The sequence below is a fragment of the Molossus molossus genome, unplaced genomic scaffold (genome assembly GCF_014108415.1).
Source record: "Molossus molossus isolate mMolMol1 unplaced genomic scaffold, mMolMol1.p scaffold_m16_p_3, whole genome shotgun sequence".
Taxonomy (NCBI): Eukaryota; Metazoa; Chordata; class Mammalia; order Chiroptera; family Molossidae; genus Molossus; species Molossus molossus.
In genome coordinates, this window is record NW_023425366.1 from 119,603,647 (window position 1) to 119,621,583 (window position 17,937).

The 17,937-nt window shown below is 40.9% G+C and overlaps 1 protein-coding gene across 1 annotated transcript in view; it reads right to left on the reverse strand.

Annotated features, from left to right (window-relative positions):
• The window catches only part of LOC118642245 (ATP-binding cassette sub-family A member 17-like), a gene marked incomplete at its 3' end in the record, with an annotated part of 168,845 nt that overhangs the window by 29,216 nt on the left and 121,692 nt on the right, over positions 1-17,937 (reverse strand). The window contains exons 22-25 of the mRNA XM_036279905.1: positions 6,788-6,946; positions 4,209-4,387; positions 3,411-3,539; positions 1,916-2,110 (exon numbers count right to left, since the gene is read on the reverse strand). Coding sequence (XP_036135798.1) covers positions 1,916-2,110; positions 3,411-3,539; positions 4,209-4,387; positions 6,788-6,946 — 662 coding nt within the window. The remainder of the gene's footprint in view (positions 1-1,915; positions 2,111-3,410; positions 3,540-4,208; positions 4,388-6,787; positions 6,947-17,937) is intronic.

The window sequence follows — 17,937 nt, forward strand, 5'->3', positions numbered from 1 at the left end:
AATATTGTTTTGGTCATGAACATTGAAGCTGATTTGATAAACTTCTTGACCATATTATAATCGAGTATAATATGTGAAGAGTATACCTTTTGACTATGTCTCTGTGGTTCAGTTTCTTTTATTTATTTATTTATTTATTTTTTAATCCTCACTTGAGAACACTTTTTGCATTCATAGAGTGAGAGGAAGAGAGGGAGAGAGGGAGGAAGAGAGAGAGAGAGAAACATCGATGTGAGAGAGACACATCGACTGGTTGTCACCTACACAACCCCAACTAGGGCGGGGGACAAACTGCAACCGAGGTACATGCCCTTAGCAGGAACTGAACCCAGGTTTCTCTGGACTGCAGGCTGACACTTTAACCACGGAGCAAAATTGGCCAGGGTTGTGGTTTGGTTTCTTCATATGCCTTTCATTGAATCCACTGTATACAGACCATAACCTCTGTTATTATACTTTCCTCACTGCCTGACAACAGCAAGTTGATAGTGAGCTTCTTGCCAGTGAGAATCACTGGGCCTAGCACAATTGTTGGCACATATGAGGCATTCAAAAATTGTTTCATTGAATTGGTTACAATATTTGAAGTAGGGACTCCAAGAAGAAGGTAAAGTATGAGAGGTACATAATAAGTTCAGGTTTAAAATATGTTTTTTAAATTAAATTTTTTCCCCTTAATTGATTTTTAGAGAGAGGGGAAGTGAGAGGGAGAGAGAGATAGAAACCTCGATGAGAGAGAACATTGATTGGCTGCCTCCTGCTTGCCTCCCACTGGGGATCGGGACCACAACCTGGCCACTGAGCCACACTGGCCGACTAAAATATGTTTTTTTATTGATTTTTTTTTTTTTTTTTAGAGAGAGAGATAAGAAGGGAGAGAGATAGAAACATTGATATCACAGATACATCAATCAGCAGCCTCCCGCACACCCCCTACTGGAGATTCAACCTGCAACCTGGGCATATGCCCCGATAGGGAATTGAACAGGGACCTCTCAGTTCACGGGACAATGCTCAATCCACTGAGCCATACCAGCTGGGCTAATAAGTTTAAGTTTAAAATGAAAGATGTCTCAGTGAAGCTGCCTAAAAGGCATGTGTATGCAGGTCTGAAGCATAGGACTGTAGTAGGGCTGGAGATGTGGCTACTTACCGGACATCAGCAAACAAAAGATAGTGGGAGTCAGAGTAATGAATGAGATCAGGTGGGAACTGTGTGTGTAGAATGAGAAGAAGAGGGGCTGCTGTTTAGTCCTGAGGAGCACCAAAATCTAATGGGCTAGATGAGGATCTACCACAGGAACCTGAAAAAAGTGTTAGTGACAGAGAAGAGACAGAGGAGAGTGAAAGCCATAGAATAAACCAAGGAAGGCTGGAATTTGACAGAAGGAAAGGTCAACATTATGAAATGCTGCAGAAAAACAAAGAAGGCAGGACTGAGAATCAGAAGTAGCTTCAATCAGAGTAAGTGCAGTGGGAAGGAGCTCAGGAGAACAGATTCCAGTCTACAGGGAGGGAGCATCCATGGACTATGGCTGTCCATTTGACGTCCTGGGTAGCCATAGATATGTGCCACTCACTTCCCCAGGAAGCACAAGGAAAGGAGAGGGGGCGGGGGGGGGGGTTGAATGTGTGTGTGTGGACAGCCAATGGCTTTGGGGGTCTGTTGAGTTTTGGGTGCCTGTGGGACATTCAAAAGGTAATGTTGTACTAGTAAGCAGCTCAAATTCATGATCTGGACTCAGAAATGAGGTCTAGGATGGGAGTCACAGATAAACCTGATACATGGAGTTTTCAAAGATTATGACCATTCCAATTTCCTTTCCTCAGCCCTGTATTTTCAGTGCCCCTCTCTTCTGAACACAGCTACCCCATCCCCAGAGTAGTGCCTCCCTTGTCCCAGGTCACAACCTACCTTCTCCAAGAAAGAGCTGATGCTGAGGCCCTTGACAAAGACGTCCCCGGAGGTGAGAGGCTCTTTCCCAGTCAGTAATTTAAAAATGGAACTTTTCCCAGCTCCATTGAGGCCAAGAAGGCCAAAGCAGTCCTCTTCCTGGACAGTGAAGGAGATCTTGTTCACAGCCAGTGGGGGTACCTTCTTGGCATAGACCTGAGATATCCAAGACAGAAGATGCCCACTGAGGAGGCCTGAGATCAGCAGTCCAAAGCCACCTGTGCTCATCACACATGGTTCTGGGACAGGTCCATATTGTCCTTGGACCCAGGAGCACTGTTCATGAGGTTTTTGTTTTTAAAAATATTTTATTTCTTGCCCTGGCCAGTTTTGTTCAGCGGTTAGAGCGTTGGCCTGAAGTCTGGAGAGACTCGGGTTCGGTTCCCGCTAAGGGCACGTACCTTGGTTGCAGTTTGTCCCTGGCCCTGGTTGGGTCGTGTGGGTGGCGACCATTCGATGTGTCCCTTTCACATTAATGTTTCTCTCTCTCTCTCCCCCTCCCTCTCTATCTGTCAGTACCGCAGGCCGACGCTCCAACCGCTGCACCAAACCGGCCAGGGCCCTCCCTCTCTATCTGAACAAAATATCAAAAAATGTCCTCGGGTGAGGATAAAAAAAATTTTATTTCTTTATTGATTTGAGAGAGAGAGAGAGAGAGAGAGAGAAACATCGATGAGAGAGAACACTGACTGGCTGTCTCCCACATGCCCCCACTGGGAACTTGGCCCACAACCCGGACATGTGCCCTGACTGGGACCAAACTAGCAACCTCCTGGTACATGGGTCGACTCTCAAGCACAGCCACACCGGCCAGGCTGGTTCATGAGGTTTTCTGTTCTCTGTCCCTGCAAACTGAAAATCTAACTCTCAAGATAAGCCTCTTTCCTTTTGTCCTTAAAACAAACCAAACCCCTTTGATGTTTCCTGAAGTTTTTTTTTTTTTTTAACAACTGATAACTATAGAGAAACAAAGTCTAAGACTAACAGACTTGGGGAAAATGTCCCCAAATTCCTGGATGTTTGAAGGTCTCTCAGTAAGATTCTGGCTGGGGCTCTCAAGGAGACTTAACCAGGCTTACTTTGAGCTTTTGGAGTCTTCCCCTCACCTTCATTCCTCTACAAACAGTCTTCAAGATTCAGGAGTGATTGATACTGTCATGTCCAACCTTTGAGGCTTCCTTGCTACTTGGGGTTCATGGCTCTGGTGCCCCTCTTATTCCAGGCCCTCCTGTCTTACAGGGGACCCCAAAAGAGATAAGAGGGCTGAGGCACTAACCTCTGTCTTTGGGTGCACAAATGAACCTCCCTCTGAGTCTGCCTCCACTCAAACCCACTTGAGTCCTTTGCCAGTACTTTCAGCCTGCACAGAGAGCCTGAAGCCCTTTGAGGCTGCTTGCTCAAGCAAAAGGCCCACAAGAGTAATGCTCTTTGCTCTTTAAGGTGCATCTGAAATTACCTTTGACACTTCTTTAAGAACCAGTGGGTTTTTCTCACACAATTTTTTCAGATTAGTCTTGATCCTTCTTGCCTCCTCTTCCACATCTTGGTCTCCAGGAACTGACACCATGCTTTGTGACACCACCTGCTTTCCAGAGACAAGGATGGAGGGTATAACTGCTTTTGCGAGGTTAAGAGGTAGAGATCGAGAGAACTACAGGCACTAGGTCTTCTCTGGAATGGCCCCGGCTGATCTTGGTTCTCACACACACACAACCACCCCTCAGGGGCCACTGCAAGTATTCAAGACTGACCACTATTGACATGACCATGATATGGTGGACACGAAAACTTAACATGGCATTGGCTTTTGAGGAAAATCATAAGACTTGAAGTTCGGGAATGTCAAAATATAACTAATCTCATTTTCTACAGCGTTTCCTTAGCCAGGGCAGGGGTTGGGGTGGCTTTGCCTCTGGAAGATATGCAGACCCGGAGCTGACAGAACAGACCTTTTTCCTATTTGGCTCCTGGGAAAATGTGTTCTAGAAAGGTGAGTGGTTTTAGGAAGCCTAGGGTCGTGTTTTTACTCAGCTAACCAGGGTCACAAGGGCTAAGCCAACCGTCTCCCTCCCACTTCTGCCAGGTTCCAGCAGGTCCCAGACATAGGCAATTACCTCACTGCCCTGAGGGTGGATTAACCAGTCTCTAGGCTCCCTCTGATGCTGAGAATCAAGACCATTACAGACCACAGGAAGAACGCTATGAAGACAGACCTGTGATGTGTCTTTAGAGAATTATACTCTGACTCACTCACCAATTTTCGCTTCCTCCAGAAGTCCGAAAAACTGGCTTTCAGTTGCCACAAGGCATTGGTTTCAATGAAGAAAAGCAGTTCGATGTACACCAGTCCTGAGATGGCAAGTGCTGTCAGATACTTCCCCATCCCTAGAGACTTCCAGGCATAGATGTTCCTTTGGAGCTGATACCCCTGTACTAAAACAGTATAAACAGATCTTATCAAACTTGGGGGTGATTTTTCCAAGCTTTTCCTCACCTTCTACATATAATAAGTAAAATTTTAGCATAACAAATATCATTTAAAAGAAGAATACTTGTCATCAATGCTATTACATCATCCCAGCAGATGGTAAACATGAGTAATATTTTGTTTTCTTTGCTGGATCAATGTTCTATAACATAATGCAGTAAGGTAAAAGACTTCTCTCTGTCCATGACAGTTATTTGAAATGAAAAAAAAAAAATGTATGTTTGGTTCTTCTATCAATCATTAATCACCCTGCAACTTTAACTGACCATGCATGTAAAAACACTCAGGAGCCTCTATTTCTCTTTTTAATCTGACCTGCTTTAATTTTTTAAAAATACATGTATTAGCCCTGGCCGGTTTGGTTCAGCGGTTAGAGCGTCGGCCTGCGGTCCAGAGAGACCCGGGTTCGGTTCCCGCTAAGGGCACGTACCTCGGTTGCAGTTTGTCCCCGGCCCTGGTTGGTTGTGCGGGTGGCAGCCACTCGATGTGTCCCTTCACGTCGATGTTTCTCTCTCTCTCTGTTCCTCTCTCTCCCTCCCACTCTACCTGAACAAAAAATGGAAAAAAATGTCCTTGGGTGAGGATAAAAAAAAAAAAATACATGTATTTAAAAATTATACAGTAAATATACATACTCACTAGAAAAAAGAGACATGTATGAGGTAGAAAGTAAAGGTACTTGTTCATTCCCCAAAACTATTGGTATAATTTTGTGTATAATCCTTTCATACTTTCTAGATAAAATCTTAAAAAATACATGTGGACTGATACTATGCATTGTCTTCACTAACTTGTGCGTTTCATGTAATAATATGAAATGAACATTGACCATATCAGGACATATAGATCAAAAAAGTAAAGATTTCTGGCAAAGGTAAATACATGGACAATTATAAAAGTCGTATCATTATAATTTTGGTTTGTAACTCCACTTCTTTTTTTCTACATAATTTAAGAAACTAATGTGTAAAAAGTTATTGGTCTATATTTCTGGATACACAATATGTAAAGATGTATTGTGACATCAATAATTGAATGGGAGTAGGGATGGGGCTGTATAGGAGCAGCTTTTGTATGTTATTGAAGTTAAGCTGCTATAAATTCAAATTAGAGTGTTATAACTTGAGGATGCTAATTATATATAATTACCATGGTAATCACAAAGAAAATAGCTATAAAATATACACAAAAGGAAATGAGAAAGACATTAAAATATTTCATATGAAGTAGCTAGAATAGTCAAATTCATAGAGATGGAATGGCAGTTGCCAGGGGCTGGATGAATGGATACAGGGTTTCAGTTTTGCAAGCAAGAAAAAAAGGTTCTAGACATGGACACAGACAATAGTGTGGGGAAGACCTGGGGTGGGGCAGCAGTTGCATGAAGGGGAGCAAAAGGGGGGAAATAGGGGACATCTGTGATACTGACAACACCACCACCAACAAAAAGAAATATTGATTGAAAAAGAAAAAGAGTTCTGGAGATGGATAGTGGTGATGATTGAACAATAATGTGAATGTTGTTAATACTATTGAACTATACACATAAAAATGGTTAGAATGGCCCTGGCCGGTTTGGCTCAGCGGTTAGAGTATCAGCCTGCAGTCCCGAGAGACCCGGGTTTGGTTCCCGCTAAGGGCATGTACCTTGGTTGCAGTTTGTCCCCGGCCCTGGTTGGTCGTGTGGGTGGCAGCCACTCGATGTGTCCCTTTCATATCGATGTTTCTCTCTCTCTCTCTCTTCCTCTCTCTCCCTCCCACTCTACCTGAACAAAAAATGTCCTCAGGTGAGGAAAAAATAAAAATGGTTAGAATGGGCTCTGGCCGGCATGGCATGGTGGTTAGAGCATTAGCCCATGCACCAAAAGGTCACGGGTTTGATTCCCAGTCAAGGACATGTACCTGGGTGGCAGGTTCGATCCTTGCCCTGGTTGGGTCACATGTGGGAGGCAACCAATCAATGTGTTTCTCTTACATCAATGTTTCTCTCTCTCTCTCTCTCCTGCCTCCTTCCCTTGCACTTTCTAAAATCAATGGAGAAAATATCCTTGGGGGAGGATTAACAACAACAAAAATGGTTAAAATGGGAAACTTTATAGTATATATATACACACATATATATATATATACATTATATATATACTATATATAAATGTGTTATATATATATATTTTTTACACAGTGCTTCTTTTTGGGGCAATAAAAATGTGCTGGAATTAGATAGTGGTAATGGTTATACAAACTTATAAATATACCACTGAATTGCATACTTTAAAGTGTGAATTTTATGTGCATTATATCTCAATAAAAATGTAATTAACAAATTATATATTTGCAATACTCACCAACTTGATTGCACTCAATCTCGTTCAGGTTCTTGACACTGCAAAACTTTTGTAGTTCAAAGTTAAAATATAAGTTGGCGAAGGCCATCGCCAGGCAGTAGCCTGGAAACAGTAGAAATGTGTTATCCAAGGACTCTGAGATGCTTGTGTAGCCTAGATCTGTGAGGGGAATAGAAAATATTAATTCTACTTGCAGAAAGAGAAGGGTACATTCCTAGTATTTCTGGAAACCCACTGTGCCTGTTTTTCCTACATAAAGGATCTATTATTTATGTCTATCACTATATCTACCACTGTACTGTCATACAGGCCCCAGACCAGAAATCTGGTTCTCCCTGACTCTGTAATAACTTTATGTGCTGCTAAGTGCTATTTTTTAAATATTCACTGACAAAAAGGAGAAACAAAGGGATTGAAGCTTTAATTTCAGACTTCATGGCAATTTATACAACCAACTATAAACAAATGGGTAGTTCCAGGGAGAGAGCCTATGGACATAGGACCTACAGATCCCAAGGGGAGAGGCTGAACCAATGATAAAAAATGAACCTACTGCCCTGGCCAGTTTGGCTCAGCGGTTAGAGAGTCAGCCTGCGGTCCTGAGAGACCCGGGTTCGGTTCCCGCTAAGGGCATGTACCTCGGTTGCAGTTTGTCCCCGGCCCTGGTTGGTCGTGCGGGTGGCAGCCACTCGATGTGTCCCTTTCACATCGATGTTTCTCTCTCACTTCCTCTCTCCCCCTCCCACTCTACCTGAACAAAATATGGGAAAATGTCCTCAGGTGAGGATAAAAAAAAAAAAAAAAAAATGAACCTACTCTTAGGACTTGGATGTAGAGCAGTACAGCTTTTGGGTACCAATCTGTGAAATTCCTGTCAGTGAAAGCCACTGTGGTATATGATGAGTCGAACTTGGATATGAGGTGTCCTAACTAGTATTTCTGGGCCAGGACTCAGAAACTGCAACAGAACCAGGGTCCACTCATGGGTCATGAAGCACAATTTGGGGCAGAACTCAGAAGTCATGGTGCTCCACATCCTCCCTGAGATCCTGGCCCCAAGGCCTGAGGGTTGTGGCTCTGGTGACCAGATATTGAGGTATATCTGAGGAGGTGGTACCTCGGTAGGATAGCCGCAAAGTTGCCAGATACAACACAGGGAAGAAGGCACAGTGGGGTATACTCTCCTAATTTTCCCTCTTTATAATTCTAAATTTGGAAATCTAGCTTGGAAGCTGAGGTAGAGGGGAAAAGGGAAAACTATCAGAATATCAGTAGTGGCAGCTCCTATGTGAGGTAGAGAGAAAGACAACCACTAAACAAGGCTTATGAACCCAGCCTAGGAATTAAGTCAGTCATGGATTTTTCCCAAATCCACTCCTGCTCAGTGACCTCTAAACCCCTAAGAGAGGAGTGGTGAAAATCTGAGAGTGGACAACCCATTCTCTCCCAGCTCCCCCTAACCTGATTCAGAGAAAGTGTTCCAAACAATATATCTAATGCAGGAAGATATTCATTGCTCCCTGCGTATTTCCCTTTCTTCTTTCTCACTGGATCCTATTCCACAGTTGCTTTAAGACTGAAGACAGGTCACAATCATCAATATCTAGCCCTCCACATGAAGGTGTCTTTTCTTTGCCACACTCCTGTGTTGGGGTTCACCCTTTTTGCATCTTGTGTCTTCCTTCTTGTTTTACTCCTACACTTTGCTGATTAGCTTTCCAAATAAGTGATGTGATGGGTAAATTTTCTGTTTATCCATCTGAAATGATCTTTATTCTACCTTTGCACTTGCTTAACAAATTAAGTATAGAACTCATCTTCTAGGAAGTATCTGGGTTTATTTATTTATGAATTTGACTATTTTTAAAAATTTTTATTATTTTTAACTCATCTTTATTGTTGAATGTATTACAGATATTCCTCCCCCCCCCCATTGACCCCTCCTCCCCAATCCCGGCCCCCTCCTGCCTTCCGCACATTATTATTGATGTCCATTGCTTATAGATATATGCATAGAAGTTCTTAGGTTTATCTCTTCCTGCCCTCCCTCCCCTCTTCCCTTTGAGGTTCATCAGTATAACAACCAATTTGTACTTCTTAATTCCTTCATCTTTTTAACCCATCCTCTCAGCCTCTACTCATCTGGCAAACAACAAAAAATTCTCAGTATCTATGAGTCTGTTTCTGTTCTGCTTGCTCATTTTGTTTGTAGATTCAATTGTTGATAGATGTGTATTAATTGCCATTTTATTGTTCATATTTTTGTTCTCCTTCAAGAAGACCCTTCAACATTTCATATAATACTGGTTTGGTGGTGATTAACTCCTTTAGCTTTTTCTTTCCTGGGAAACTCTTGATATGTCCATCGATTCTAAATGATAGCTTTTCAGGATAGAGTAATCCTGGTTGTAGGTCATTGCTTTTCATCACCTTGAATATCTCTTGCCACTTCTTTCTGGCATGCAAAGTTTCTTTTAAGAAATCAGCTAACAGTCTTATGGGCGCTCCTTTGTAGATAACGAACTGCTTTTCTCTTGCTGCTTTTAAGATTCTCTCTTTGTCTTGAACCTTTGGCATTTTGATGATGATGTGTCTTGGGTGGTCCTCTTTGGGTTCATCTTGTTTGGGACTCTCTGTGATTCCTGGACTTGTATGTCTTTTTTCTTCACCAAGTTAGGGAAGTTTTCTGTCATCATTGTTTCAAATAGGTTTTCAATTTCTTGTTCTCTCTCTTCTTCTGGCACCCCTATGATGCAAATGTTGGCATGGTTGAAGTTGTCCCAGAGGCTTCTTACACTATCCTCATTTTTTTGGATTCTTTTTTCTTTTTACTCTTCTGATTGGGTGTTTTTTGCTTCCTTATATCCCAAATTGATGGTTTGCTTCTTGGCTTTACCCACTCTACTATTAATTCCCTGTAAATTGTTATTTATTTCAGTTAGTGCATCCTTCATTTCTGACTGATCTGTTTTTATGTTGTTGATGTTCTCACTAAGTTTCTTGGAGGTCTCCTTAAGTTCTTTGAAGGTCTCACAAAGTTCCTTGAGTGTCTCACCAAGTTCCTTGAGCAACCTTATAACCTGTTTTCTGAACTCTGTATCTGATTGATTGTTTATCTCCATTTTGTTTAGTTCTTTTCCTGGAGTTTTGTTCTTTTCTTTCATTTGGGACATGTTTCTTTGTCTCCTCATTTTGGCTGCTTCCCTGTGATTGTTTCTATGTATTATGTAGAGTTGCTATGTATCTTAGGCTTCGTAGGGTGGCCTATTGTAGTAGGTGTCCTGTAGGGTCTAGTGCCACAGCCTTACTGATCACCCCAGCTGGGCCCTTGAGGTACACCCCTAGTGTGGACTGTATACCCTTCTGCTGTAATTGAATCTTGATTGCTCTTGGCACATCAATGGGAGGGATTTACTCAGACTGATCAGCTGCAAGGACTGACTGTGCCCACTGACCACTGGCCTCTAACTACCTTGGAGGATCAACTGTGTAGGGGCCCACCACACAGAGCAAGACTTATTTCATCAGGGCTCTGGTTGGGTTTAATGGTGTGAGGTGTGTGTGTGCGTGTGTGTTTATAGAGAGTAAGGGAGAGAGAGAAAGAGAGAGAAACATTGATGTGAGAGAGACACAACCCACACAACCCTGATAGAGGCTGGGGAGCAAACATGAAACCCAGGTATGTGCCCTTGACAGGGAATCAAATTCTCGATTTTTTGGTCTGAGGGCCAATGCTCCAACCACTGAGCCAAACCAGCCAGGGCTGGTGTGGGTCTTTTTTGCATTCAGTATTGTACATTGATGGATCCCTTCAATCTTGAGGTTTGTTATTCTCAATTCTGGGAAATCTTGTTTTATTTCTTTGGTAATTTTCTCAACTCCATTTCCTCTGTTTTTTCTCTTTTCTTTTTTTAGTTTATTTTTGTTACAGATGTTTCTCCTTTTCACCCTATTGACACCCTCCTCCTGATCCTGCCCCCACCCCCAGCATTGTTGTCTATGTCCATTGGTTATGCATACATTCATATAAGTTCTTTGGTTTGTCTCTTCCCTCTCCCTGTCCCCCTCTTCTGAGGTTTGTCAGTCTGTACCCTGCTACTATGTCTCTTGGTCTATTTTGTTCATCAGCTCATTTTGTTCATTATATTCCATTAATAAGTGAGATCATGTGATATTTATCTTTTTCTGATTGGCTTATTTCACTTAGCATAATACTCTCCAGGTCCCTCCATATCGTCATCTGTATAGTATTCCATTGTGTATATGTACCAAAGCTTTTTTTTAATCCACTCATCTATTGATGGACACTTGGGCTGTTTCCAGATCTTAGCAATTATAAATAGTGCTGCTATGAACATAGGGGTACATATATTCTTTCTGATTGGTGTTTCAGGTTTCTTAGGATATATTCATAGAAGCGGGAATCACTGGATCAAATGGAAGCTCAATTTTTAATATTTTGAGGAAACACTGTATTGTTTTTCATAGTGGCTGCACCAGTCTGCATTTGCACAAGCAGTGTACTAGAGTCCCTTTTTCTCCACACCCTTGCCAGCACTTTTTGTTTGATGATTTGTTGATGGTAGCCATTCTGGCAGGTGTGAGGTGATACCTCATACTCATTTTAATTTGCATCTCTCTGATGATTAGTGACCTTGAACGTTTTTTTGTATATCTCTTGGCCATTTGTATGTCCTGTTTGGAGAGGTGTCTATTTAGGTTCTCTGCCCATTTTTAAATTAAATTCTTTGTCTTTCTTTTGTTGAGTTGTATGAGTACTTTATATATTTTGGAAATTAACTCCTTATCTGATGTATTGTTGGCAATTATGCTGTCTCATATAGTGGGTTCCATTTCCATTTTGAGTCTTGTTTCTTTTGCTGTGCCAAAGCTTTTTAGTTTGATGTAGTCCCATGTATTAATTTTTTCCTTTGTTTCTTTTGCCTTAGATGTTGTGTCAGTGAAAATTCTGCTGCGTGTGATGTCTGAAATTTTGTTGCTTACATATTTTTCTAGGGTTTTTATGGATTCATGAGTTACATTTAAGTCTTTTTTCCATTTTGAATTTATTCTTGTGCATGGTGTAAGTTGGTGGTCTAGCTTCATTTTTTTTGCATGTAGCTGTCCAATGTTCCCAACACCATTTATTGAAGAGGCTGTTTTTACTCCACTGCATACTCTTGCCACCTTTGTCAAATAGTAATTGAGCATGTCGTCTTGGGTCCATTTCTGGGTTCTCTGTTCTGTTCCACTGGTCTATCAGCCTGTTCTTGTGCCAGTATCAGGCAGTTTTGATTACAGTGGCTTTGTAGTATAACCTGATATGCGGTATTGTGATCCCTCCTACTTTGTTCTTCTTTTTCAAGATTGTTGTTACTATTTGGGGTCTTTTTGGTTCCATATAAACTTTTCAAGTAGTTGTTCTAGTTCCATGAAATATGCCGTTGGTATTTTAATGGGAATTGCATTGAATCTATAGATTGCTTTGGGTAGTATGAACATTTTAATAATGTTAATTCTTCCAATCCATGGACAAGGTATATGCTTCCACTTTTTTATGTCTTTCTCTATTTCTTTTTTTCAATGTCCTGTAGTGTTCTGCGGAGAGGTCCTTTACTTTTTTGGTTACATTTATTCCTAGATATCTTAATTTTTTTGCCACAATGGTAAATGAGATTTTTTTTTTTTTTTAGTTTCTCTTTCTGTGAGTTCATTATTGGTGCATTAAAATGCTGTTGATTTCTTGATGTTAATTTCATGTCCTGCTACTTTGCCAAATTTATTTATTAGCTCTAGTTGACATTTTTTTTTATTGTATTGATCCCAGAGAGAAAGGAAGGGAAAGGGAGAGAAAGAAGAGAGAGATAGAAACATCAATGAGAGAAAACATCAACCAGCCGCCTCCCACATGCCCCCCAATGGGGACTGGACCCACAACCTGGGCATGCGCCCTGACAGGAAATCGAACCAGCAACCTCTTGGTGTATGGGTCGATGCTCAACCACTGAGCCACACCGACAAGGCAGCTCTAGTAGATTTCATATGGAGTCTTTCAGATTTTCTATGTACAATATCATATCATCTGCGAATAATGACAGTTTCACTTCCTTCTTTCCAACTTGAATCTTTTTTTTTTTTTTATCCTCACCTGAGGACATTTTTCCTTTTTTTTTTTTGTTCAGACAGAGTGGGAGGGAGAGAGATGACGAGAGAGAGAGAGAGAGAAACATCGACGCGAAGGGACACATCGAGTGGCTGCCACCCGCACAACCAACCAGGGCCGGGGACAAACTGCAACCGAAGTACGCGCCCTTAGCGGGAACTGAACCCGGGTCTCTCAGGACCGCAGGCCGATGCCAAACCGGCCAGGGCCAACTTGAATCTTTTTTATTTTTTCTCTTATCTAATTGCTGTGACTAAGACTTCAAGTACTATGTTAAATAACTGTGGTGAAAGTGGGCATCCTTGTCTTGTTCCTGTTCTTAAGAGAAATTATTTTAGTTTTTGCCCATTGAGTATGATGTTGGCGGTAGGTTTTTCATATATGGCCTTTATTATGTCGAGATATGACTCCTCTATTCCCACATTGCTGAACTTTTTGATCAGAAATGGTGCTGGATTTTGTTGAATGCTTTTTCAGTGTCTATTGATATGATCATATGGTTTTTATCTTTCATTTTGTTTATGTGGTGTATCACATTTATTGATTTGCAGATATTGTGCCAGCTTTGCATCCCTGGGATTAATCCTACTTGGTCATGGTGAATACTTTTTTTTAATGTATTGCTGGATCCTATTTGCTAATATTTTGTTAAGGATTTTGGCATCTGTGTTCATCAGGGATATTGGCCTGTAGTTTTATTTGTAGTGTCTTTATCTGGTTTTGGAATTAGAATTATGCTGGCATCATAAAATGAGTTTGGAATTCTTCCGTCTTCTTGGATTTTTTTTGGAATAGTTTGAGGAGAATGGGTGTTAGATCTTCTTTGAATGTTTGGTAAAACTCCCCTGTAAAGCTTTCGGGGACTTGGTCTTTGTTTGCTGGGAGTCTCTTGATTATATCTTCAATTTCCTCAGTTGAAGTTTTCTATCTCTTCCTGGTTCAGTTTTGGGAGACTGTGTGTTTCTAGAAATGTGTCCATTTTGCCTAGATTGTCCAATTTGTTGGCATATAGTTGTCCGTAGTATTTTTTAATGATTTTTTGTATTTCTGTGGTGTCAGTTGTTACTTCCCCTCTTTTGTTTCTGATTTTGTTTATTTGGGTCCTCTGTTTTTGTTTCTTTGTGATTCTGGCCAAGGGTCTATCAATCTTGTTTATCTTTTCAAAGAAACATCTCTTTGTTTCATTGATCTTTTGAATTGCTTTTTTACTTTCTGTGTCGTTTATTTCTGCTCTGACCTTTACTATTTCTGTCCTTCTGTTTGCTCTGGGTTTTTCTGTTTGTTTACTTTCTAGTTCTTTAAGTTGTATGGTTAAAAAGTCAATTAGAAATTCTTCTTTTTTCTACAGGTAGGTCTGTAGTGCTACAAACTTCCCTCTGAGGACAGCTTTCGCTGTGTCCCATAGATTTTGAGTTGTTGTGTGTTCATTTTCATTGATTTCAAGGAAGTTTCAAATTTCTAATTTCTTCCTTGATCTCCTTGGTAACCAATTTGTTGTTTAATAGCATGCTATTTAGCCTCCATGTATTTGAATGTTTTTGTTGTAATTGATTTCTAGTTTCATGCCATTGTGATCTGAAAAGATGCTTGATATGATTTCAATCTTCTTAAACTTGTAGACACGTAGTTTGTGTCCTAACACGTGGTCTATCTTTGAGAATGTTCCATGTACACTTGAGAAGAATGTGAATTCTGCAGTTTTGGTGTGTAATTCTCTGTAGATATCTATTAAATCCGTTTGATCTAGTGCATTATTTACAGTCTCTGTTTTCTTGTTAATTTTTTGTCTAGAGGATCTATCCAGTGATGTCAGCAGGATGTTGAAGTCCCTTGATATGATTGTACTGCTGTTGATTTCTCTTTTAAAGTCCTCCATAAGTTTTTGTGATTTTTAAAAATAAATTTTTTTTATTGATTCTAAAGAGAGAGGGAGAGGGAGAGAGATATAGAAACATCAGTGAAAGAGAACATTGATTTGCCACCTCCTGCATGCCCCCCACTGAGGATTTGGCCCACAACCTAGGAATGTGCCTAACCCAGCATTGAACTGGCATCATCTTGGTACATGGGTTGATGCTCAACCACTTAGCCATACCGGCTGGGCCTCCAGAAGTTTTTAAATGTATTTTGGTGCTCCTATGTTGGGTGCATATATGTTTACCAAAGTTATAACCTCCTGTTGAAGAGATCCATTCAATATTATGTAGTGGACTTCTTTGTCTCTAGTTATGGCCTTCATTTTGAATTCTATTTGATCGGATATGACTATTGCTGCCCCAGCTTTTTTTTTTCCTTTCCGGTTGCTTGGAAAAATTTTTTTCCATCCCTTCACTTTCAACCTATGTGAGTCTTTCGTTGTGAAGTGGGTCTCTTGTAAACAACATATATATGGGTCATGCTTTCATATCTATTCGGCTACTCTGTGTCTTTTGATAGGAGTGTTTAATCCATTTACATTTAAGATTATGTACTTATTTATTGATATGTACTTATTTATTGCCATTTTTGTTTAGTGTGGTTATGTTTCTCTCCTTATTTCTTCTGCTTATTACAGCTGTCCTTTTAACATTTCTTGGAGTGCTGCTTTGGTACTAATGTATTCCCTTAGCCTTTTTTTTTTTTTTTTTTTTTTGTCTGGGAAGCTCTTTATTTGAGCTTCTGTTTTGAATGATAGCCTTGCTGGATAGAGTAGTCTTGGATTCAGATCCTTGTTTTTCATGACCTTGATTTTTTTACGCCACTCCCTTCTGGTCTGTAGTGTTTCTGTTGAGAAGTCAGCTGATAGCCTTATGGGGGTTTCTTTGCAGGTAACCTGTTGCTTATCTCTTGCTGCCTTTAGGATTCTCTCTTTGTCTTTAATTTTTGACATTTTAATTATTATGTGTCTTGGTGTGGGCCTCTTTGTGTTCTTCTTACTTGGGGCTCTCTGTACTTCTTGAACTTGTATGCCTTTTTCCTTCACCAAGCTAGGAAAGTTTTCTGTCACTATTTCTTAAAATATATTCTTTAACCCTTGCTCATTTTCTTCTTTTTCTGGCACTCCTATGATGCAGATAGTGTTATGTTTCCAGTTGTTCCTCAGTTCTCTTAGGCTGTCTTCCTGTTTTTCAATTTTTTTTTTATTTTTTTATTTTCTGACTGGGTAATTTTTTTCTATGCTGTCTTCCAATTCACTGATCTCTACCCTCACCTTCCTCTACTCTGCTGGTTATTCCATCCAATGTGTTCTTTATTTCTGCTATGTCATTCTTTATTTCCAGTTGGTTGGTTTTCAGTGTTTCTATATCTTTACTCATGCTGTTGAGCTTCCTCATCATTATGACTCTGAACTCTCCCTCTGATATCTTGCTTAATTCTATGTCATTTATTTCTTCTCCTCTAGAATTATCTTGTTCTTTTATTTTGGCTTTGTTTCTTTGTTTCACCATTTTCTCAGTAGGTTTTGGAGCCTGCCAAATTTTCCCTGTGGGTGTTGGTGTTCTGCTGATGGTGGCTCCCTCTACTGGCTTTGGATGAGTGTAGGAGGACTCCCTTTAAACACCATGGTCTAGATTTGCAAGCCAAGGAAAGGTTCAGTTACCTTCTGCTTTTTGCCTGGAGGCTATTAGTCTCAGTTACTTGATAAGCCTCGATTTGTAGCCCTCAGCTGAATGAAAAGTTCCTCAGATGTAAGATGATTTCCAGCAGGTGGGGCATTCGCTTGCTATCAGACTCGATGTTAATGAGCCTCAATTTGCATTTCTCTGGCCTGGCCTGATGGTGTTGAATTCCTGAGGAGGAACCGTTGTTTCTCCCTGGGGTTCTGGGAAGGGGCTCTTTGAGTAAAGTGGCTACTGTCCTAGGAGGAAGTGATTCAGCACAAAACCCAGTGTCTTCCTGTCCAGGTCTCTCCTGAGCCAGGAGCCCTGGACTCTCTCCATAGGGTTCCAGTCCAGTCTTTTCTCCCTCTGCTGGAGCCCAAGGTGAGTGGCTATAGCTGATTTGGTACTTTTTAAAACCCCCGCTTTCTCAGCGGGAAGTGCACTCAGCTAATACTGCTCTCCACTGCTGTCTGTGGGCTCCTAGCCCACCCTCACATGCCTCCACAGTTCCTACCAGGCTCAATTTGGTGTCCTCTTTCTGTCCCTGGTTGTATGGGTTCTCTCCAGCTGCTTTTCAGTTGGTTTTTCCTGATGCTTTGTCTTTATCTTAGTTGTATTTCCAGTTTGGTCCTGGGAAATGGTCTGTGTAGCTTCCATTCACTCCACCGCCATTTTCCACCTCCTCCTCCTCTGTTTTCTCTTTCCGGAATGCTTATCAATTGAATATAGTAGTATCTCCTGGGCTTTACTGTCATGCCACCTGCCTTTTCTCTCACCTTCTCTATTTCTTGTATCATTGTGTTCGGCTTTCTGGGAACTGACTTTGTTTTCCATCCCTTCTGCTAAATTTTATTTTGGCAATTCTCTCTTTCTTGTTCTCAAAGTTTTTCTTCATAGAATTCTGTTGTTTAATAGAGTTAATCTTTTCTAAGATCTTTTTTTGTTTGTTTTCTGTATTTTCTTACTCCTGTGTTTTATTTTGGTTGGTTGGCTTTGTCTCTGTGTTTTCTGTCACTGCTATTGTCAAATGTTTGGAGATTCTTCTTTTTTTTGAATGTTCTTAAACATTTGTTTTTCTTTATTGATTTTAGAGAGAGAGGAAGGGAGAGGTAGAGAGAGAAAGAAATATCAATTAGAGAGAACATCAATCGGCTGCCTCCTACATACCCCCACTGGGGATTTGGCCCACAACCTGGGCATGTGCCCTGACTGGGAATTGAATTGGTGACCTCTTTGTGCATGGGTTGACGCTTGACCACTGAGCCACACCGGCCAGGCCATGGAGAGTTTTTTGTTTTTTGTTTTTTTTATTTTACTTTTTTGTTATCCTCAACCGAGGACATTTTTAAATATTTTGTTCAGATAGAGTGGGAGGGAGGGAGAGAGAGAGAAACATCGATGTGAAA